At 55.9% G+C, this 21,016-nt stretch overlaps 3 protein-coding genes across 3 annotated transcripts; 2 read left to right on the top strand and 1 right to left on the bottom strand.

Annotated features, from left to right (window-relative positions):
• Nucleotides 1-22: 22 nt before the first annotated feature.
• On the top strand, nt 23-8,128 carry PRDX6 (peroxiredoxin 6). Its single transcript, XM_082287140.1, has 5 exons — nt 23-189; nt 1,999-2,155; nt 6,101-6,247; nt 6,752-6,898; nt 7,478-8,128. Exons 1-5 carry the CDS (start codon nt 98-100, stop codon nt 7,607-7,609), a joined length of 675 nt encoding a protein of 224 aa, XP_082143266.1. The 5' UTR covers nt 23-97; the 3' UTR covers nt 7,610-8,128.
• A 5,167-nt stretch (nt 8,129-13,295) lies between these two features.
• Nucleotides 13,296-15,463, bottom strand: FAM78B (family with sequence similarity 78 member B; the record flags this gene model as incomplete). Its single annotated transcript, XM_082287139.1, has 2 exons — nt 13,296-13,857; nt 15,201-15,463. The coding sequence occupies 2 exons, from the start codon at nt 15,461-15,463 to the stop codon at nt 13,335-13,337; spliced, it is 786 nt and encodes a 261-aa protein (XP_082143265.1). The 3' UTR covers nt 13,296-13,334.
• Nucleotides 15,464-15,714: 251 nt separating this feature from the next.
• Nucleotides 15,715-19,618, top strand: PLPP6 (phospholipid phosphatase 6). The gene is made up of 3 exons (XM_082287570.1): nt 15,715-15,745; nt 15,966-16,384; nt 18,229-19,618. The coding sequence occupies exons 2-3, from the start codon at nt 15,982-15,984 to the stop codon at nt 18,597-18,599; spliced, it is 774 nt and encodes a 257-aa protein (XP_082143696.1). The 5' UTR covers nt 15,715-15,745; nt 15,966-15,981; the 3' UTR covers nt 18,600-19,618.
• The last annotated feature ends 1,398 nt before the right edge of the window (nt 19,619-21,016 follow it).

The raw sequence follows: 21,016 nt of genomic DNA on the forward strand, positions 1-21,016 counted from the left end.
GAGGGGGCGGTGCCGGCGCGCAGGCGCAGAGGAGGCGGCGGCGGCTCCAGGAGCAGCAGAGGGAAGCGCGTCGGGAATTGTTGTGGGAGCCGCAGCCATGCCGGGACTGCTGCTGGGGGATGAGGCGCCTAATTTCGAGGCGGACACCACGCAGGGCCGTATCCGCTTCCACGACTTCCTGGGAGACTCGTGAGTGCTTAGAGTTGTGGGACCGCGACCGGGGGTGGGCGCAGGGGGGTGGGATGTGCGCGCCGCCGGCGCTGCCCGGGGAGCAGGGACGGAGCGGAACCTCTCACCGCGTTCTTTCCACATGGGTGAACCCCGTGTACGTGGCGCAGTTCCAGGGGCTTGCTCCAAAAATGTGGGGTTTTCTCGTGGAGCCGCAGCCCCGCGCCGGAGAGCTCGGGGGGTGGGCATGGCGGGATTCCCGGGGAGCGCTGTGGCGAGAGCCGCCCGTCCCCATCGTCGTCGTCTGCGCGGCCGGAGGGCGAGCCCTGCCCTGGAGGACAGGGAAGAGTTAGAGCCCGGGGCACGGCAAAGCCAGGCTTGCCAGAGCAGCCCTTAGTCCAGGCCAGTCCCGGAGACCAGCTCGGGTGTCACGTACATCCCGGCAGTGTGAGCCCGGGCGTGCGAAGGTGCAGTGACAAAGGCTCTGGTCCTGCTTGAGCCCGACCTGGAAAGCCACGTGCCTTCGGGCACCATTTCCCGCACAGCCAGCTGCTCCATTTCTGACACAAGCACAGCGTGTTTGGGACTCACTCCCGGCAACGCTTGGCAGGCTTGAATCAGCGTTTGGGTCCCCTTCTGTCGGCATTGTGAGCTTGAGCAAACGGAGAAAAAAGAACCCTCTTAGCTGCAGGCCTTCTGAAACTGGCTGTTCCGGCTTGGTCACACACGTGGTACTTTTCTCCTCCGTTGTTTCCTGCTATTTATTCAAGGAGCATAGTTATTGTGTGAAGAGACTCGGCACCAGTGGCCAGGTAGCTGCCCCGTTAAGTCCTGGTGACCCGTGGCAGTCGCACGGCTCTGGCAGAGCTGCAGGGGGCCTCACTTGATCCTTCCAACTGCATTCCCAAATGTCTCAGATAGAACTTTCCCCCACTGCTGTGGTGCTGGGGGCCAGGTGAAGGTCGGTGCAGTAAGATATGTGAGTGTTGAGCTGAGAAATGGTGCAACGAGTCCCTGGCAGGGAATTTGAAGTGCTAGGGGTCCTTTTGCTTTAGTCCCAGGGAAGTCCTGAGAGCCTTTTTACTCCAGCCCATCATGCTGCTTGCTGGGCTGCATTGCTGCCTTTCTCTGTGCACTGCTTACCTTACTGGTGATGTGTAGGATTAGTATTTGCCAGCTCTAAAGACTCAAAATCTATTGCTGCCAAGCTGTGGCCAAAAGCAAGGTGGCTGTGTCATTGTAACGAGCCACAATACGATGTTAACTTCTGGCCTTCCTTGTTGAATAATTCTTACTTTTTCATGAAGTGCATCTAGCAGCTCACAGCAGCAGCTGGGTTTGAGGCTTGGTCCTCTCCCATTCATTTGAGTTGCATGATATACACGTGTATCTCCTCGTGGAGATGAGGTGTAGGGGGTAGTGGCCAGTCTCATGAATCAGTGACCATCTCTGCAATAACCTGGCTGGCAGGTTGGCATCTGCATCCCCTCATGCATGGGGTCTCTGGGTACAGTGTACACATGGCTCCCCCAAACTTCCTCACATGGCACAGTGTCCACCTCCATGTCAAGAACCACAGGCTGTTCCAGTATCTCCTGTAGGATCCTGGAGGGAGAGCGGGGAGTGAGGTGCAGGGAGTTTCTGAGAGCAGGGCTTATGTCATGGAGGTTTCTAGTGATAGGGAAGGAAGAGTTCCCAGGGGAGGATTTCCTTATCAGAGAGACGAGCTGTTCCTGCCCTCCACGCCATGCACTCTCTACAGCTTTTTGTCTGCAGCACAAACCAGAAAGACATCTCACCTTCACACCAGCTCCTTCCCTCCCCTTCCAGGTGGGGTATCCTGTTCTCCCACCCGCGGGACTTCACCCCTGTGTGCACCACGGAGCTGGGCCGGGCGGCAAAGCTGGCAGCCGAGTTCAGCAAGCGCAACGTGAAGATGATCGCGCTCTCCATCGACAGCGTCCAGGACCACCTCTCCTGGTGCAAGGTACAGGCTGTGCAGGTGGGGCAGCTTGAGCTGCTGCCCTGCTCCAAAGGCCACAGGAGAGGCCCACACAGGCTTGGAGCTACATATGTCACATCCCAACGCATGGGGGTGCTAAAATTCAGGGCAGGAACGGGAAGGTCTTCTCCATCTTCACAGAGCACCCCACCAAGTCCAGGGTGCTCTGTGCACTTTGATACAAGAGGAAAACAATGTTACTGCTGTCCCACCATTGGCCGATAGGGTTAAATCATGTGGGGGTGGTGCTAAAACCTCAGAGGAAGGCAACCTATCCATATACCCTCAGAAAGTTCTGTAATAAAACAGGAAAGGAAAAGAGGCATCAGAAGTGAGGAGGCAATTGTGGTTCATGCTTGGGTAAACAGAGAACAAAGAGGGACATGTTAAACATAAAACCACAAATAGGAGAATGTTAAATGTAGGACGAACATGAGGGAGTATTAAAAAAAGATAGGAGTGGAGTAACTTGGTGAAGGAACTTGAAAGGAACTAAAGACAAACTTCTAAAGGGAGCCTGTGTGTGCTCCAGGGAGAATGGTTCCAGGGCTAGAGGCAGTAGGGGTCTAAAATGAGTATTTCAGACAGAAATGGCTGGAGTGTAAAAGTCCCTGGGTGAATTACCTGCCACTCTCTTAGCTCTTAATATTGGGAATGTTCTCACATATTTTCCAGGGGTGAGAGATGTGTGCGATAAGAGGCATTAAAGGTGAGAAATGTGTACACTTGAACATTATTTCATGACTGACTGGCTTTAGAAATTAGCTAATTGCCTTATTGCTAAATTGACCTTTGTACCTGAGTAGTGCATGGCCAATGTCCGAGCAAGGGACATTGCCCTCAGAAGGGCCTGGGGAAAGCAATGTACAAATCCCAGTAAATGAGGTTTCTGTGCTAGTCAAACTGGCTGAAGCCAGCAGTCAAATTAGCAAATAACATGTCATTAAACATAACAGAGAATTTGGGTTGTGCTTTTGTTAGGGAGTTGGCTAAAACCCTTTGTGTTAGGGTATTGCTGACTTCTGCAAAGGCTTTGAATTTGCAAGAAGCTCTTCAATGAAATCAGCTTTGTGAAGGGCAGGCTCTTTCTTGCAGGAAGGCATTAAGTTGTGTCAAGGGAGGGAAGTGCTGAGCTCTCCCCAGGGCCTGCAGGGATATGTGGGGTTCAGCAGACTCAGGTGATCTGAAAAAGAGATGAACAACAAGCTGACTTTGCTGATGCCATGGAATTATTCAGCACAACCTCAGGTAAAACCAGGAGAAGTTGCAGATCAGCCTCTCGATGCTGGCTGAGGGGAGCCTTGCAGAAAAACCACAGAAAATGCAGTGATTCAAGCTGTGGTGAGCTTTCTGTCAGGCTGAGAAGCCTTGGAGACAGAGGTTTGGAAGTTGTCAGCTCGGCACCTGTCAGAAAGAAACAGGTGAAAGTCCTGCAGGAAAAAAGATCCAACTGATGAGGACAAATCCACAGAAGACTGGAATGTTCCATGCAGTCTGTGTTTCACTAGATTAAACTTAACAAATCCTAGGAGTGAGCAAACCTTTGGGCAGAACCCTCTGTGCAGCATTCCTAAACACACCTCTGCTTTCTCTTTGGATGAAGCTCCTAGCAGTAGTGAGAGGATGAAGCTGTTTTTCCCTGGAGCCCAGCCTGCAAGGAAGCAAGTGGGCAGGAGGGGTGGCCGAAATCCTGCATGAAACAATAAAGAAACTTCTGCTTGCTTTGCTGCCAAATCTCTGTGGGCAGCCTGGAAAGGTGGGGCCAGAGTGTAGCCAATAATCCTTGTGCCACTTTGTGCAGCTGTGCTTTCCAACCAGAGATGTCACAGCTATTCTTATCCATTCCTAGCCAAAAAATAGCCTTGCTCCAGGAACTGGAACAAGCCTGTAGCTCAGCCAGGGATTGATTCCCACTCTCCGACCTCCCCAGTTGGTGTGTTGCTTCTCCAAGGGCTGAATGAATGCCTGAGCTCCTGAAGCAGGCCTGGCTGGCACATGCTGTGCACATCAGAGGTTTCAGTGCTCTCTTTGGCCACTGATACCTGCACCTTGGTGAGTCGGTGGTGAATAAATCACTCCAGTGATGCCTGGTTTCAGCTTGGACTCTGGAAAGAAAATTAGTTAATAGGGAAGCGAGTCATGGGTGTTTTATTGCAAAACAGGGTGTGGTTCATGAGGCTGTTTTCTAGAGCTCCCCAGGTCATGAAGTTACGTGCAGTTTGGAGCGAGTTAGAGTCCATAGGATTCAGGTATTACTTCTCAGAAACTCTCTCTGTCCTCCAACCCCTGCTCTGAAGAGAGGGATGGGTGGGTCTCATTTGCTGATGTCCATCTGCAGCCTCTTGTGACTCTGTGGGGCGTTCAGCAGCATTTCTCCTCAGCTGAACTCTCCAGCTCTGCTTTCCTTCCCTGCTCTGCTCTGACAAGGCAGGTTTGCAGGACAACAGAACTGATTCCTTGCTTGCTTCCTAGGCAGGCCTGACCACAACCCAGCCGAGATAAACTGCCCCTTTGAGCAGAGCAGTGGTGACTCAGAAAGGCCTGGGGAGAAAACAAGCAAAGAGAAAAGCTGGAAAGGAAACATCTGGCCATGTGTGCACCACTTGACCTGCTTGCAGCATCCTGAGCAGCTGGGTCAGGGCTACAGCCCCTTTTGTCAGCACCATCAGCCTAGGAGGGCTGAGGAGGGGTGCAGGGCCTGCCTGCTCTTATTGCTGTTGGTGTGCTCTGAGCAGTGCCAAGGTGCAGCATTTCCGACCCTGCCCTCCCTGAGTTCCCTCTGAGCTGGGCCCACCCTGCTCCTCCCCCACATTCAAAAGGCTGGAGAAGGCAGAGAGATTTGTACATTGAAGTTATCAGCTGAGCTGATAATGCAGCACAGCAGTGTGAGGGAGGCTCACACCAGCATGGCAGTTAGTTCTGTCCCCTTGTAGCATGACAAGGGTGTAAGGAACAGTCTGCCCTGTTCTGGGGTGGGAACCTTGAATTACACTTGCTCTGATGCTGGCAGCTGCTCTGCCTGTGCTGCCTCGAGCAGGCTCCTCCCAGCACTGCTGGGGCTCAGTGTGACCTGTGAGGGTGGTACTGCAAACTCCAGGGGTAACTTAAATGCCTTGTTCAAGTCCAGACCAGGCTTGGAGATGCTCAAAATACAGTTTCGCTGTATTTGTGAGGCCGCTCAAGTTTGAACTAGTACAGGGAGGAACGTCATAAACCAGGGTCACAAGGAAGAGCTTGCAGGGCTGTGGAGGGGGATGGTTTTCTCTTCTGTCCCAGACATGGTTCAGAAGGGAGTGAGCAGTGTCCCAGCACCTGCACTCAGGCTTCCACTCTTATTTTTTGAGAGTCTTTAGTTAAGTAAGCTGTGAGTGACTCACTAAATGGAATTGGTCCCTTGCACAAGACCTGTGAAGTGTTGGACCTTTGTTGGCTGTAGAGTTGCTGGTTTGCTCTGCCACTAGAGACAACAATTCCTTAAGAGCGCAGTTCAGTTGAGGTGTGACACCAACACATCTGTCAGCAGTGCTAGATCCCCTACTTGGAGAGGGTTGGAAGAGGGACACTGTTCTCAGTGAAAGGTGGTTAAACCTCTCTGTGTCACTAACAGGGGCAGGAATTCCCTGTTACTCCATACCCACTGCCTGGGCAAAGCAGCTGGTCCACAGGGTGTGAGTGCAGACAGCCTAAGAACTGACCTCCAAGAACAAGGCACAGTCCAGCCTGGCACAAAGGTTTCTGGTTTGTCACCTGGTTTCTGGCAACTTCATGGAAGGCCATGAGCCCCTGGCTGTGCTGTGCCAGCCTGAGACCTTGGGGCCAGGCGAGTCACGAGCTCCTGCAGCACAGCTGCTGAATGTTTCTGCCTGGCCTCTGTCTCTGTGATGGTGCCACAGCCAGGAGCAGGAACATCCCATGGCTTTGTCTTTGCAGGACATCAATGCCTACAACGGGGAACAGCCTGCAGAGAAGCTCCCCTTCCCCATCATTGCTGACAAGAACCGGGAGCTGGCCGTCAAGCTGGGCATGCTGGACCCAGATGAGCTGGACAAGGATGGGATGCCCCTGACCGCTCGCGTGGTGAGTGCCTGTCCCCACAGTGCCTTCCCAGAAGTACAGAACCACGCCCTGCTATCCTGCCCTGTGTGGGGCAGCTTACCTGGATGGACATAGCCATCCTCAGGAGCTGGGATGACTTCCTTGGGCTGGAACCATGGGTTGTCTCACAGAGAGAGGCAGCGCAGCGCTGGCCTTCTGGTGACCCACCCATCCTGGTTGTGCCTGTCCTAGACTTATTTTTGCCAGTCCTTGATCTACTGGACTTTCCCTCTCCCCTCATGTGCTTGCATTGGAAGGGCACATGTAGCAAAACAAGCTGGCATTGGACACAGGAGCTCCCAGAGCAAAACCACATTCCTTGGGCATCACTTGTTCTCCAGATCCCTACCATGGTATCCCCCTGTCCCAACACCTGTGATCAAGCAGGCCACCTCCCAGGAAAGGAGGGAACGTCAGGGCTGAGCAGATCCAGCAGAGCACTCAGACAAATCTGCCCAGCCACTGACCCTGTCTCCCTGTGCTCAGGTGTTCGTTTTTGGCCCGGATAAGAAACTGAAGCTCTCTATCCTGTACCCAGCCACCACTGGGAGAAACTTTGATGAGATCCTGAGAGTGGTGGACTCCCTGCAGCTCACAGCATACAAGAAGGTTGCTACCCCTGTGGACTGGAAGGTGAGAAGCAGAGCAAAGCTCAGAGCCAGGCACTGGAAACAGGCACTAAAATGGCAGCCAGCCTCCCTTGGAGGGACACCCACAGGGTGGGGGAAGCAGCAGGTGGAGGCAGCCTTACCTTTAAAGGCTCCTGTTTCTTGCAGCATAAGCTCCCAGTGAGTTGGGCCAGCTCACCCACCTCCTGGGAAAGCACACCTTTCTCCAGGGCTTGGAATCAAGGGGGAGCCAGCACCACCTGTCCAGGGGTGCCTAAGCAATAGGAATGGATGAGCAGACTTGGGCAAGCTGTGGTCCATCCAGCATCACAGAGATGCTCAAATTCTCCCATCCTTACTCCCTGTTCCCATGGAAGTGCCATGAGGAGGAGCTGGGCTGTGGGAACCCATTGGCAGGGCTGGCAGATGGCACAGCTCTCCCTTTGGACATCACCCATGTCTCCTGGTGTAGCTCCCAGTCAGCCCTCACTGCTGGCTCCAGGCAGAGCTGCACAGGGCGTGCCTGGGGCTGAGCATTCACAGGGAGGTAGTGCCACCTGTGTCAAACCCTGGTGGCTCCTCACCATTCCCATTTGCTCCCCAGCCTGGTGACAGTGTCATGGTCGTGCCCACCTTGCCTGACGAGGAAGCCAAGAAGCTCTTCCCCAAAGGGGTCTTCACGAAGGAGCTCCCGTCGGGCAAGAAGTACCTGCGCTACACCCCGCAGCCAGAGTGAGTGTCTGTCTGACCGTCCATCCCACCGGGATGCCAGGAGCCTTCCCAGGCCCAGCTCCTGCCCCTCTGACACCGCATGATCCACAGCCTCGTACCATCACACTGGTGGTGCACTGCAGTACTAAACCAACCCTCCTGTCCCCTTCACCCCCTACATCCCCTCAGAACTAAACCCTGGGTGTTTTCCTGCCTTGAGCCAGCCCTGCAGGGACGAGATGAGCAGACCAGTGGGGACTCCAGGGCCCGTGCTGTGGCGTCTCTCCTGTTTGGTACCAGCCATGCTTTTTCCAGAGGCGTGGTGAGAAGGGGTGTCCTGCTGGGACAGGGAGCTTTGGGAGCTCCAAACTGCTGTGTGCCTTTCAGAGCAGCTGTCTAACACACCTTTGGTCCCATGAGTAGGGGAGGAGCTGCAGAGCCAAATCTCTCACTTCTTACTGCTTTCTCATCTCTTGCTGGAAGGTGATTGTTTCCAAGTTCTATGGAAGAGGGAATTGAGCAAATAAACTGACCTTCAGTAGTACCTGCAGTGTCCCTTGTGTGCCTGTGCTGGCCCCCATGGCACCCTGCACCATTTACTTTGTTCCCTGTGGCCGTGCAGCTGGGATTTGTGCCCAAGCTCCCGAGGGGGGTAGCAGCAGCATAGACTGCTCTTGTTCTTGCTCTGTAAGGAAGGCATTTTGGAAAGATAGGTTGTCCCGGGGCACACGGTCTCAGACAAGGCTGTTGCACTGCCCCTGCTGGGAAGGAAGAATGTGTCTCAGTCTGGCCTGCCCTTAGCTGCTGGGTAGGGGGCCCTTCCCTGCTCCCAGGGCATGAGCAGGCACAACATGAGCTGTGCAAACTCCTGCCTGCTCTCCCACACCGCCATCTCAGGGATTTCTCAAGAGATGGACAATGTTTTAATGTAACAGTAGGAAAGAAACCTGCTTGCCGAATAGCTCATAGACTGGCTGCCAGCATCCCTCGGTGCCCAGCACAGTCAGCAGCACTCAAAAGGAGCAGCTGTTAAAGAAACCAGCTGTGTCTTGGGGCACAAGTGGGGACTGGCAGGTTTGATGTTCAAGGTGAACAATGCACCAGATGCAATGAGATTCCCTCTTGAGAACCCCACAGACTAATCCTGGGGCAGCACCCACAACCCTCTTTCATTATCCACCCACCCCCCCAAAATAAAAAGGTTTTATTGATTTTTAATTGCCTTCAGGAACTATGCAGTGAATATTGGCATATTTCCCCAAATGGCTTTTAAATGAACCTTTGTTATGAAACTCTGTATTATTCCCATGTATTATTTTGACTAGAAGATAGGAACAGTTGGTCTCTGGGCTGACTTTTGTTCTCACTCTTCCACTCTGCAAGAAGGGGAGGGGGAAGGGCAGCTTTCCTAGTTCCCCTTGGCTGGTCTGCCCAAACTCCTGAGTTTCTTGCTGTTCCCTCACTTTGACCTGGTTTCCTAAGGAAAAAAAGGAATATCTGCCTCCTCCAAGCTTTTCAACCAACTGCCCAAATTTTCTAGAAGGACACAGCCCCACTGCAACCTTAGTGCAAAGAGCCTGCTCTGAGCATCCCCTGGGGAAGGGCACTGGGGAAGCACAACCACTCTGGGATACCACTGAAGCTACCTGCAAGTCAGGACAAAGTGGAACAAATCCTGTCACCAGACCCAAGGGCTCTACAGCCAGCAGGGACAGCCACTGGTCCCACTGCTGAGGCAGGCAGGGGCTGATGATTGAAATTCCATTAATTCCTGCCTGCTTCACAGTGCTGCCGTGGGCCCAGAGTTACAAACCAGCCAGAGAGACTCAAGCAAACACAAGGTTTGGTTCCAGTACAGCTCGAGTAGTTTTCTTTTAATCCCAGAGAAGTGAAATGCAACATTTTTCGAGTTGGTAATAACATCCAGAGACAGAAGTCCAAGCCCCCTACTCAGCAAAGTCATTTGTGTTTAAGGCACTCTGCAAAACCAGCTTTCCTCTCATTCCGATTTTCCCCACACGGCAGCAGAATACCTGGTTTGGTCTTTTCTCCATAGTGACATTCATACGTCCTGGCTCCTCCCACCATCTCCAGGATCTGGAAACAGCAAATCCAGTGGGAGCTGGACAGAGAAGTGCCAGGAGGCCGGGTCAATAAATAGGGATGGGCACAGGAGGGAGCGTGGGGGCTCTGAGCTTCTGCAGGAAGGGGGCAAGCACCGGGTGCCCTCCCTGCAGGCACCGGTGTGACTCCTCTCCCTCACAAAAAGGGGATGGGAGCGTGGGGACCCACAAGCATCCCTCCCCAGAGGTGCTCCCAGCAGCACCCCAAAATGCAGGGGGCTGGGTGGGGGGGAGACCCAGCTGCCCCTGCTGTGCAGCAGAAATGATCCGCCCCCCCGACTTCCAGTTGTCAATAAATACCAATAAATAACATAAATAAATAAATAAATAAGTGACCGGAGGATGGGAAGAAGGGAAGGGGCACCCCAAGGCTCAGGGCACAGGGAGCGTAAGGGTGGGCATTTCCATGAGCTGCCCCTCCCTGAGATGAGGGGGTACTGGTGGGGAAGTGGAGTGCAGGGCAGGCATCCCCATGGGGTGGTTGAACACCAAGCCCAGGGGTCTGAGTGCTCATTCAGCCACGGGGAATGAGCCAAACCCAGACTCATGTGGGAGCTCTTGCCCACCACCTCCCCCTTTTTACTTGGAGCAGCACCAGCCCCACAGCTGGGCTCACCCCACACCTCCACCCAGGTATGAACACACACCTTTTGCCAACATGCAAAATGCCTGCACATTTCTGTAAACACTGTTTGCACGGGTTTCTTTGCAAACAATTCTTGCAAACCTTTTTTTTTTCTTCTTTTTTAACGGGGAAATGCCCACAAAGACAACCCACACATCAAACCGAGTTAAGTGCATCAACTCCAGCCATCAGAGGAGCAGGAATGGAAGCCTGGCAGAAGCCTGGAGAGGTGAACTCAGGCATGGCCCGGGGCTCAGCCACCACCTGCCTGCAGGCTGGGGCAGCCCCGGGGGCTCAGGCACAGGGCTACAGCCAGGCACAGAGCCTAACACTGGCACCAGGATGTTGCAGACATTCACGGACAGAAATCCAGCTACTGCTGTCTCAGTGTCATGGCAAATAATGTGCCAAGGCTCAGACTGGCCAGCAAATGCCAAAAGATGGCAATGAATTCAACAGCATCCCCGCAGCAGCATCCCCACTCTGGATGCCACGTTGGTGCCACAGCAGCTCCTTGGGCTGACAGCCAGCATGCAGCCCTTTCCCATGGGTTTTGGGGAGCTGGCTCACACAGCCTCTGGACACAGCATCCTCTCCCAACAGGAAGCCCACCTTGGAGCTACCTGTTTATAGTGGAACCCCTTCCTCTGGCATTTTAGCTCTAATGCTGCCAGAGATACGTCTGTCCCGCTGGCTCAAAAGTATACACCTGCTTTACTTCAAACCAAAAGGTACTTACCCCTCCTCCCCCAATCCTTAAGGAGAATTGTGTTTCAAGTTTCTAACCTATCTCCACACACACTTTTTGAGAAACAAAACATCAGTCATTGCAAAAGCTGCCATCAGTCCCACACCAGGACAAAACCAGAGTCTCACAAGAGCAGGACATCTTTCCATGCCAGCAAGCTCCCTGTGGGAGCTCTGCTTCAGAAAACACAGCAAACCAAAGCTCAAAGCCCTCTCTCCCTCCAGACCTGTCCCACAGCAAGGCTGTAGCCCCCTGCAAAACCCTGACATAGGCACCAAAAGCAGCAGGTTCCAGCCCAGTGTGAGGCTGGGCAGGAGGAGCAGGAGTGCCGGCCCCGGCACAGGGAAATGTTGCGTCAAGGCGTCAAAATGCAACACTCCCAGAGGAAAAATAAATAAAGAATTGCATCAGCAGCAAACACTACTGAGGACAATAAATAGCATGGGGATTTCACAGGGATTTTTGGTCTAAGATGCCTCGGGAGCCCCTGTGCTGGCGGGGCCCGGGGTGCACACCCCGCCCTGGAAAACAGGAGCCGCACTGGAAGCTTTGCGGGAGCGGAGCCGCAGGGATGTGCCGGCACAGGGAGCTGGGCAGCACCGGGCTGGGCGTCCCAGTGCCAGGCTGAGGGCAGCACTGCTAGCACCTCAGGAAAGGCCTTGCATGGAAGCGTCACCCAGCGATCCTCCCCAGGCTCTCCTGCCAGTGGGACACCACATAGGACCCTCCCAGCAGGAATGACCTGCATCCCCAGGGCAGCACAAACCCCCGCAGTATGAAGGCAGGGCTGCGAGCTGGAGGAGCTGCAGGGCTCATGCCGGGGAGGACAGAGCAGAGAAAGCAGCAAAAGCTGTAACCACCTGCCCAGGAGTGATGGAGCACCCAGAGCAGCAGCAGCACAGCCATGGTTTATGCCTCTGCTGTAACTCCAGGGTGAGGTCCTGGGAATTGCCAGCTGCATCCCACAGCACCATGCTGCCCCATGGACCAGCCAATGTCAGCCATCCAGGCAGCAAGGGGTGAGAAGAAAGGCAAATAAATCCCCTTGTTACCCCTCCCAAGCACTGCAGCAGCAGGAGGCAGCCCCCAAGCAGCACATTCACCTCCTCCTTCCCAGGCAAACCCAGGCCTGCCCTGAACAGCTGCCACTCACATCCCTGCCTTCCACCCACCAGGAGGAGAGCCCATCCCTGCAGAGCCTGGAAAGTTACCACAAGGCATGCTGTCCCCTCCACTGGTGGCCCAGCCAGTAGCCACCCTGCTGTGGGTGACTGAGGAAGAGGAGGTCTCCATGTGAGCCAGTATTTGCATGGAAAATGAGCAAGCACCTGACTTCTAGCAAGGGATTGGGGTCTGCAGTGAAGCAAGTGAGTCCAGGGGTACCTCTGAGCCAGTTTGGGTACCCCACACACACAGAGCCAGTGAGCACCTGGGCTGGGAGAAGGGGCACCGCTCCCCATTTCTCACTCGGCTGAGAATCGGTTTTGCTTCCATAAGAGAAAGGTCAGCGGGACTTAGGAAGGGAGGCAGAGGAACTGCAGACTTAGTGCACCTTAAAACAAAAGGACATCTAACCTGCCCTTAGATCTCACTCCAAGACAGAAAAGAGCTATGGCATGTCCTACACTCACAACTACTCCAAACACACCCAGACGCATGCAAAACGTGTCCTGCTCCCCCTGGGCTGCAGAAAACCCTCCTGGCAGTGGCACCAGCCAGCGCCAGGTTCTGATCAGCCCCCCAGCTCTGCCCGTTCCCACCCCACTCCCGGCCCTCCCGCCCGATCCCAGCAGGCGGGCGAGGGGTGGATTATCGATCCGAAATGCATAGGTATGGACACGGCAGGGACACGGCATCCCGGCGGGAAGGGTCACCGCAGCGGCCCCTGCTGCCAGCAGGCACAGCCGTGCTCCTCGCTCCATCTGGGTGGAAAGCAGCATTTGCCACGGGCACGGTTCAACCACACTCATGCTCCTTGCACTGCCCTGCAAGGAAAGACGAGTCCTTTAGGTCAGACAGCCTCTGCACCAGCTGCAAGTACTCGATTCCACTTCCTGGGAAACCCTCCAGCTCAGCAAACCCTCTTCTGCGCCCTTGTGCCAGCCAGGCTCTATTTCTGACTGAGGAGGAGCCACGTTTCCAACCACAACAACAAAGGCAGGAGAACCCGAGAGGTCTGCTTTGGCTCGGAAACCCTGTTCGTCTGCAGCAGGCTGGGGACACCCAAGTCCTCACGTGCATGCCTGGCGCTGCCCTACTTGGGAGGTATCACGACTATGGGCTGCCCTCGCTTGGGTCTCCACATGAGGACCTGGGCATCGTTGGCGTTGGGCTTCACTAGTGCGTTTGGTGGGATGGGCTCCATCCTGCTGAGGATCCGCGGCTGCTCCTGCTGAGTCCTTCCCACCAGCCGTGCCCGCTGCCCCAGCAGCTGCATGGGATCGACCTCAATGTCCACTCGCATCCTCCACTTTATAGTCTGCAAGATGATCTTCTCCTTGGTGGTTGTGTTCATGGCCACGAGCCACGTGGTAAAGCTCTGGTCCCTTTTAATCCTGGTCAGCAATGGCACGTTACTGTTGCTCACAGGGACAGCCCACGTCACACTAGGGTAGAAATTGTCATTCATGCTCACCGAGAACCTGGAGATCTTGTTAGTGGGCCCGACCAGGGTCACGGTTTCTGTGGTGTTTCCATACCAGGGGTAGCTCACACCATCCGAGTCGCTGATGGCTTTTACTCTTCCTTCTCGCAGGTCGGGCAGCTCCCAGCTTGACCTAGTGAATGGGAAGAGAAAGGTGAGCAGGGAAATGTCAGAAACAGTGCCCAGCGAGGGATGGGGAAGCCAGCAACACAGGGACCCTCTCCCTGCCAGCAGCAAACTCTCAGGGACAACCTGAAGAACAAATTCAGCTTCTGTCCCTTTACTGAGACCCATATGTCCAGCTCAAGCCTTTGCTCTGCCAACACAATACCATTTTAATTAACCTGCAATTAAACTGACTGGGCCAAAACCCACTGCTGAGGCTCCTTGGGGTCACTCTCTCTTTAATCGGCTCCTGAACTAGAGCACAGCCTTCCCAATCCACCAGCTGCAGCACCCTGACCAGGGCAATGGCCCAGCCTGTCTGCAACCCCAACCAAGAGGTCTGCAATTTTTATACCTTAAATACAGAGACATGCACAACAATTAAATCCCACAATTATGCCTTGCCACTGGCATAACAAAATCCCTGCAATATGGCTGGGGGGTGGAATTCAGCGCAAATCTTTGCTGCTGACCATGTTACCAACACTGTGTGGCTATGGCAAGGCCTGCATGGCAATTACAAGGGAGTAGTGTTGGAGCAGAGGGGCTGGCACCACACTTCTGCCTCCCCCCCAAATGATGACCTCCACTCACTCCAATGTCCCCAAGTGCTCCAGTGCCCCACGCACACCAATCTGACATGATACAAGGATGCAAGCAGGCAGCATAAGGGCCTGCTGCTCCCCCAGCACCCACATCTGTGGCACCAGCAGCAGGAGCCCACCAACGAGCTACAGAACAGACCCCTCTGGACATCTCCCCTCTTGCACCACCTCTTTCAAAAGGCATGAGACACGGACACAGAGCCTCCCAGCATCCCCACAAGTCACCCGCACACTCAGCCTTGGGAAAGGCTGTTTTCCAGCCATCACTTCTGCCAAGCACCGCAACCTTTCCTTCTTCTAACACAAGCCAAGGGAGCAACTCCCCCAGCACTGCCCGCGCTCACGTCCAAGTCCCAAAGAAAAAACGATGCTTGGTGGGAGACGGCAGCCGCAAAGCCCTCGGAAGGGCGATCTCCAGGCCACCAGCATGGTGCAGGAGCCGCTGTGGGGCGCGAGGAGCAGGAATTGTGGCGTCGGGGAGAGGGTGCTGGGGTGAAGGTGTTGCCCGTGCGTGGCTGCGGCAGCGGAGGTGGGCTAGAGGGGCAGCACGTGGCGCCGGGGGTGCAGCACAAGGGTGCCTGCGGGCGAAGCAGGGCAGGTGCCCGCACCGGGGAGCCAACGCCGTACGCAGCCCGGAGCCCGCCCAGGGCCCCGTGCCCCCATCCCCGGTGCCGTGCCCGGCCCCGTGCCCGCCCGCGGTGCTTACACGCCGAGGTCGCTGTAGGTGTTGTAGAACTCCATGTGGTTGCAGGCCTGGATCCAGCCCACCACCCAGGTGTGCCGCCGGGCGATGGGCGGCATGAGGACGCGGGCGGAGGCGCGGAAGTAGGGCGTGCGGTACCGCAGCACCACCGGCGAGCTCTCCTCGATGGCCGTGGCCGCCGGCTCGATGGTGGCCGACACGTCCGACACCACGATCTGCTCCCGGCGCACCCGCGCCTTGCAGGCCACGCTCTGCAGGCACCCCATGGCCGCGGCCGAGCCGCCGTCACCGCGGGCCCGGGGGGGCGGCCGGTCCCGCCGCCGCCCGCCCGCCGCGCATCGCCGCCCGCTGCACGGCGCCCGCACCGGCGCCGGCAGGGCGAAGGCGCCGCTGCCGCCGCGCCTCTTGCGGCCCTCGCCGGCCGCCGTATGCCGGCCGGGGCGGGCACGTGCACGCCGGTGGGCGGGGCGCGCCGGGGGCTCCGCGGCGACCACGTGCGTCACGGGCGGAAGCGGAACAGGAAGCGGAAGCGGCGCCGGGGCCACCCGGTACCGGGGGAAGCGCGGCCGCACCGCACCAGCCGCGTCCTTGGGGACACGCCGGGGACGCACCGAGAGGGGGGGAACCGCGCCCCGGCGGTGCGGTAGCGCGGGGCGGGGGGTACCGGCCAGGGCGCGGGGAGGGGGAGAGGGAGGCGGCCCCGGGCAGGGTGACATGCTGGGTCCCGAGCGGGCCCGGCAGCGGGTGACCGGCGCCGGCCTCCCGCAGGCCGCCTCCCGTCGCCATGCCGAGCCCCCGGAGCAGCCGCGAGCGACGCGCCGGCGGCAGCGGCGGCCGCCTGGAGTTCCTGTCCCTGAGCCAGCGCGGGCCCGCCGCCCCCGACAGCCCCTCCCGCCGCAAGGAGTCCAGCGGCGCCGCGGCCGCCCCGCTGCCCGAGGAGGACTGCATGAAGCTGAACCCGTCCTTCGTGGGCATCGCCCTCAGCTCCCTGCTCGCCATCGACCTCTGGGCCTCCAAGCGCCTGGGCGTGTGCGCTGGAGAGGGCTCGGCCTGGGGCAGCGCCCGCCCCCTCATGAAGGTCGTGGAGGTGTCGGGGCATGGCATCCCCTGGCTGCTCGGCACCTTCTACGGGCTCTGCCAGAGTGACAGCTCGGCAGCCAGGGAGGTGCTGCTCAACCTGCTCTTTGGTGAGGCGGGGGGCTCGCCCCGGGGTTCTGCAGGCAGGGGCTGGGGAGGGGGGCCCGAGGGGTGGGGCAGAGCTGGGTAAACCTAAGCCCCGAGGACAGCAGCTGATTTTGAGCAACCTGTGCAGGCTCATCTGGGATGCCTGGTAGCAAAGGGAGTGACCCTACATCTTAAGGGCGTGGTGGCACCAGTACAACTCATCTGTTACCGCTGCAACCACGCACTGCAAAACTCTCGGCAGCTTAACTGCTCCTGCAGTTATAAAAAACTCTCAGGGATGAAGCCTCGTTTAGCTCTTCAAGCTTGTCAGAACAGCACATTCTTGGTGCAGCTTCCTAGTGTTGAGACACCAGCCCTTTCCCTGGAAAGCTGCTCTGGCACACAGACGTTCACCCTTGGATCCCTGCAGGCAGGGCCTTGGTGAATTGTTCTGTACCAGCCAGTGAGAAAACTTGATTTAAAGCATGAATGTTAATCTGGTGTGGTGTAGTATTAGACACACACACACAGAGTAGCCTAGGTATGTTTAAGAGTACTCATTTTTGCTTATTTAGAAACTGTAATACCTCCAGAGCACCAGACCTTCTCAGATTCCTTGTTGTTACTCTTGTATTAAGTTGCAAATAATTAGGATCTCACACTTAGAATTTGAATTGAAATTTACTTGGTGGGAAACATAGGTTTGTGCATCTTTCTCATCTAGCAGCACACGGTTAAATTACAGCCCCACAGCAGAGCTGTGGGAAGGGCTGTGGGGGCCTCCAGCCTAACTTCTGCTCCATGGAGATCTGTCCCAGCACCAGGGCCTTGTCCAGACCTCAGTGCTCTGGGCCAGAGCCACCCACCTCTTTGGGAAACTGTCCCAGGGCTGCAGCACCCATGTGGGGAAGGAGGATTCCCTTGTGTCCAACTTGAATCTCCCAAATCCTGTGTAGAAAGAGAAAAAGCAATCGATCTAGACTTACATGTGAAAAAAAAAGGAAATTTGTTCTTAAATGATTAACCAAAGGAAATGAACTGAAGTGACCAAAAGATTTGGTGTCCAGAAACAAGTCTTAGAACAAACAGAAGTTGGTCTCTTACACAACTTCCCTGGAAGAAGTAGCCTTGGCTGTGAGTGCTGTGCTAAGATGAGCTAACAGGGATGGAGAAAGCACCCTTTGCCCTACATGAGAAGCTGCTCTTGCCAAGTACTGGCTGAACACTTACCACAGGTACTTTGCCTTTTCTATTACAACAGCCTTTGGCTCTCAGGAGGCAAGCCACCATAAATTGTCCTTTAATCATCTCTTGGAAACCAAAGCATGGTTAACTTTTTCCCCAGCAGCAGGGAGAAGCCAGATCCCAGGAACCCTGGCACCACACCAACTCTGAGCCTTTCCCACTGACCTGTGCCTTAGTAGAGAGGGTTGATCATTCACCCAGCTGTTTTGATCCCAGTCACCAGGGTAAGACAGAGCAATGCAAAGTCAGCACTGCCAGGAAGGGAGCTGTGGGGACTTAATGCCTGTGCTGCCTTCAGATTAAGGAGCAGATTGAGCCCCAAGTCATGGCAAGATCAGATTTTGTGCAGAGAGAAAAGCCCTGGGGTGCAGGCTGGGCAGAGCCCTGTTGGCTGTGGCAGGCCAAGGGTCTGGCGGGGCAGCAGGGGTGTGTACAGAGGAGTAGAGGTGGAGGATGTGCTCATGCTGCTGCAGAAGACCAGGAGCAGCTGGGTGCTGTGCTCTCCGTTCCTGGGTATTGCAGCTGTGGGGAATAACGCTGCCCTCTGGCAGCTTTGAGCAGCCGAGTGCTCCCTTAACCCATCGCTCTGCTTTAAGTAACCCCCTGTTCCTGTCTCTCCCAGCGTTGCTGCTGGACCTGGTGATGGTGGCAGTGGTGAAGGGGCTCGTCAAGCGGCCGCGGCCCACCCACAACAAGATGGACATGTTCGTCACCATCTCTGTGGACAAGTACTCTTTCCCCTCGGGCCACGCCACCAGGGCCGCTCTCGTCTGCCGCTTCATCCTGCGCCACCTGGTCCTGGCCGTCCCGCTGCGTGTGCTCGTGGTGCTCTGGGCTCTCATCGTCAGCATCTCCCGGGTCATGCTGGGCAGGCACAACATGACGGACGTGCTCTTTGGGCTGCTGCTGGGCTATGCACTGTACGGCGTGGTGGAGCACTGCTGGCTGTCCCCGGCCACCGCGCCTGCCCTCTTCGCGCTCTGGAGCCACTGACTGACCGCTGGCTTCGTCGCAAAGCAGGGGCCGTGTGCTGGTGTTCTGAGCACGCACAGGAAGGGGATTCTGGGACTTGAACTTGCATCCTAAACCACATCAGTCTGGCCAAGACTTCTACACGAGCGGTGCTGCAGGCTCCAGGGCCTGCACTCAGATGTCTGGTGCTTTCTTGCCCTCCTGGTCGGCTGTCAGGCAGGGTCTGCACTGACTCTTCTCTGGTAACAAAAACTGGTCTCTGCAGAGCCTGGGGAGGGCTCAGCACACTCATCTGGCAGCTCACTGCTAATACTGTGAATCTGCATGCGCTCACTGGGCACCTGCAATAGCCCATGGTGTACGTGGTAGCTGTGACTTGCAGAGGTTTCTCTACAATCACCCCTGTATCTGTATCCTATAAATACACTGGTCATGCTGCTGTCATAAGTATACCCTGCACAGCCTGCTCTACAACACCTGCCTGGAGGGGGCCCATGGGGGTCTCTCCTCACAGTTAGAAAGAGCTTTGCTTTCCTAAGCAATCTCTTCCATATTGCTCTCAATTTAAGTGCTGCACTAAGGCCAGATATTGAACACACGGCTCCCAGAGCCATGGGGAAAGAATAGTGGGACTGAAGGATTGATCATCCAGTGGGTAACAGGGGAAGCAGATCCCAGCAGCAGCCTGCTCCTGCAGCTTTTGTCCAGAGCTTCCCAGTTCCTTTTTCCCTCCACAGGACTTTCAGTCTTTCAGGGGGTACAATGCATTCACAGCAATTCCTGATTGTTAGCATATTCCAGGTTGCAGAGAGAGTCCTGCAGAGCCAGCCCAGAAATACACCCAGCCCCAGGTCTGAGCCTTGCTTGCACCTCCTGCAGCAAGAGGCCCTGGCTCTGTCAGCCACTGCCACAGTTCCCTGTGCAGGCAGGCTGGCTCTCCTCCCCTGGCACCACTGGCAGCCTGTTTTTCACAGAGGGCTGCTGGTCCTTGGCAGGAGGGGACCACAAGGAGCCTCTGTAATGAGCTGGAGCCAAGACTGAGCCAGAAAATCATAGAATGCACATTATAAGGGACCACAGCCAGGCTGGGAGTGAGGGCTCTGGACTGAGCTCAAATAATGAGCTTAAACAGTACTCCTGGCATGTGGGTGGAGGGATTTGGCCCAGGTGAGGCTCTCTGTGGTCACTGAGGTCTATTGGTGAACTCAGGCTCTGGAGAGCACCAATTAAGTTGTATTAAGAGCAGGCAGTGTTTAAGTGTGCTGTTCTCCCAGGTGCAGTGTGCAGGAACAGCCTGATGGCTGCTGGTATGAGCACCCTGTCAGTCAGTGCCTGTCAGTTGTACAAGGGCTGAAATGAAAGTGCTTTACGTGATGGGGGTCCTGTGGAGCCGAGCCCTGACCCACTGACAAGGTGAGACAGTGAAGCTGCCATGTCTGGGTTGGTGCTCCAGTGACCAAAATATAATCCCCTGGGTTGCACTACACGCCTGGCAGCCAGCTGGGCCAGTCCAGCATGTGCATGGCAACATCCAGACACCCCGGCCAGCCCTCCTGCCCCAAGGCAGAGACCAGCCCTGTGGTGGCTGTGGGAGCACAGGCAGGTGGCACACTCTGGGGTGGACAGGGCTTGGTGCTGTGCTAAAACATATTTGTTCTACCTTTTCAAAATAGAGAGTGGTTTTTGTCTGTACTTACGGTCTGTTCTTAGAGCTGTTGGGGTCTTCCTCTCTACATCATGGAGGGTGCCTGTGCATCTGTGACTCTCACATACATGTGTGTGCCAAAAGTTGCTCTTGACTCACTTGCAGGACCCTCCATGAGATCCTGGTGGCACCCACCATCACCACTGCACAGCCCTGCTTCTGAGTCACAGGCTGCCTGGCCACCCTCTGACTTCTCTGCTTCTCTCCTGCTCCACCAGAGAGACCTTTGGTCTCCTGTGCTTGTCACTTGTCACTGCTCCTCCAATATGGGTGCCAACTCACTGATAGGACATGAGATTTCTGCTCCACTTGTCCCACAGCTTTTCTGCCCACTGTGGAAGCCCAGAGCAGAGACTGTACAGCAGACACTGCTGGCCACACTCTCCATCCTGGGTGCTTGCCAGGTATGGGGAGCTGTGACTTTTCCACAGGTATCAACCAGCTGGCCTTGACCAAAATATCCTGGCATGATCTTGGTGGCTGACAGCAGAGTTTGTGTGGGCTATGAGTCCAGATGCAGGGGGGTAAAGTCCAGGGCAATGCAGCCTCCTGTCGGGAGAAGGGCAAATTCAGAGGCAACTGTGCACAAAGGTTTTACAGCCCAGCAGAGCAGTTGAGAGCTCAAAGAGGTCCCCTGTACCTGTCACACTTGGGCAGTTCGTGCAGAGCTTCCAAAAGAGTGAGAAGCCAGCTGACAGCAGAGCAGGAAGAGCAGCACTGCCAGTGGTGCCTC

Source organism: Coloeus monedula (assembly GCF_965178545.1).
Source record: "Coloeus monedula genome assembly, chromosome: 9".
Classification (NCBI taxonomy): Eukaryota; Metazoa; Chordata; class Aves; order Passeriformes; family Corvidae; genus Coloeus; species Coloeus monedula.

What these genes read in the sequence shown, in the direction of transcription:
- PRDX6 (XM_082287140.1), top strand. Translation starts at nt 98, where the DNA reads ATGCCGGGACTGCTGCTGGGGGATGAGGCGCCTAATTTCGAGGCGGAC. An exon ending in ACCACCTCTCCTGGTGCAAG is followed by an intron (nt 2,156 to 6,100) that starts GTACAGGCTGTG and finishes TTGTCTTTGCAG; the next exon opens with GACATCAATGCCTACAACGG. An exon ending in CTACCCCTGTGGACTGGAAG is followed by an intron (nt 6,899 to 7,477) that starts GTGAGAAGCAGA and finishes TTTGCTCCCCAG; the next exon opens with CCTGGTGACAGTGTCATGGT.
- PLPP6 (XM_082287570.1), top strand. Translation starts at nt 15,982, where the DNA reads ATGCCGAGCCCCCGGAGCAGCCGCGAGCGACGCGCCGGCGGCAGCGGC. An exon ending in GCTGCTCAACCTGCTCTTTG is followed by an intron (nt 16,385 to 18,228) that starts GTGAGGCGGGGG and finishes TGTCTCTCCCAG; the next exon opens with CGTTGCTGCTGGACCTGGTG.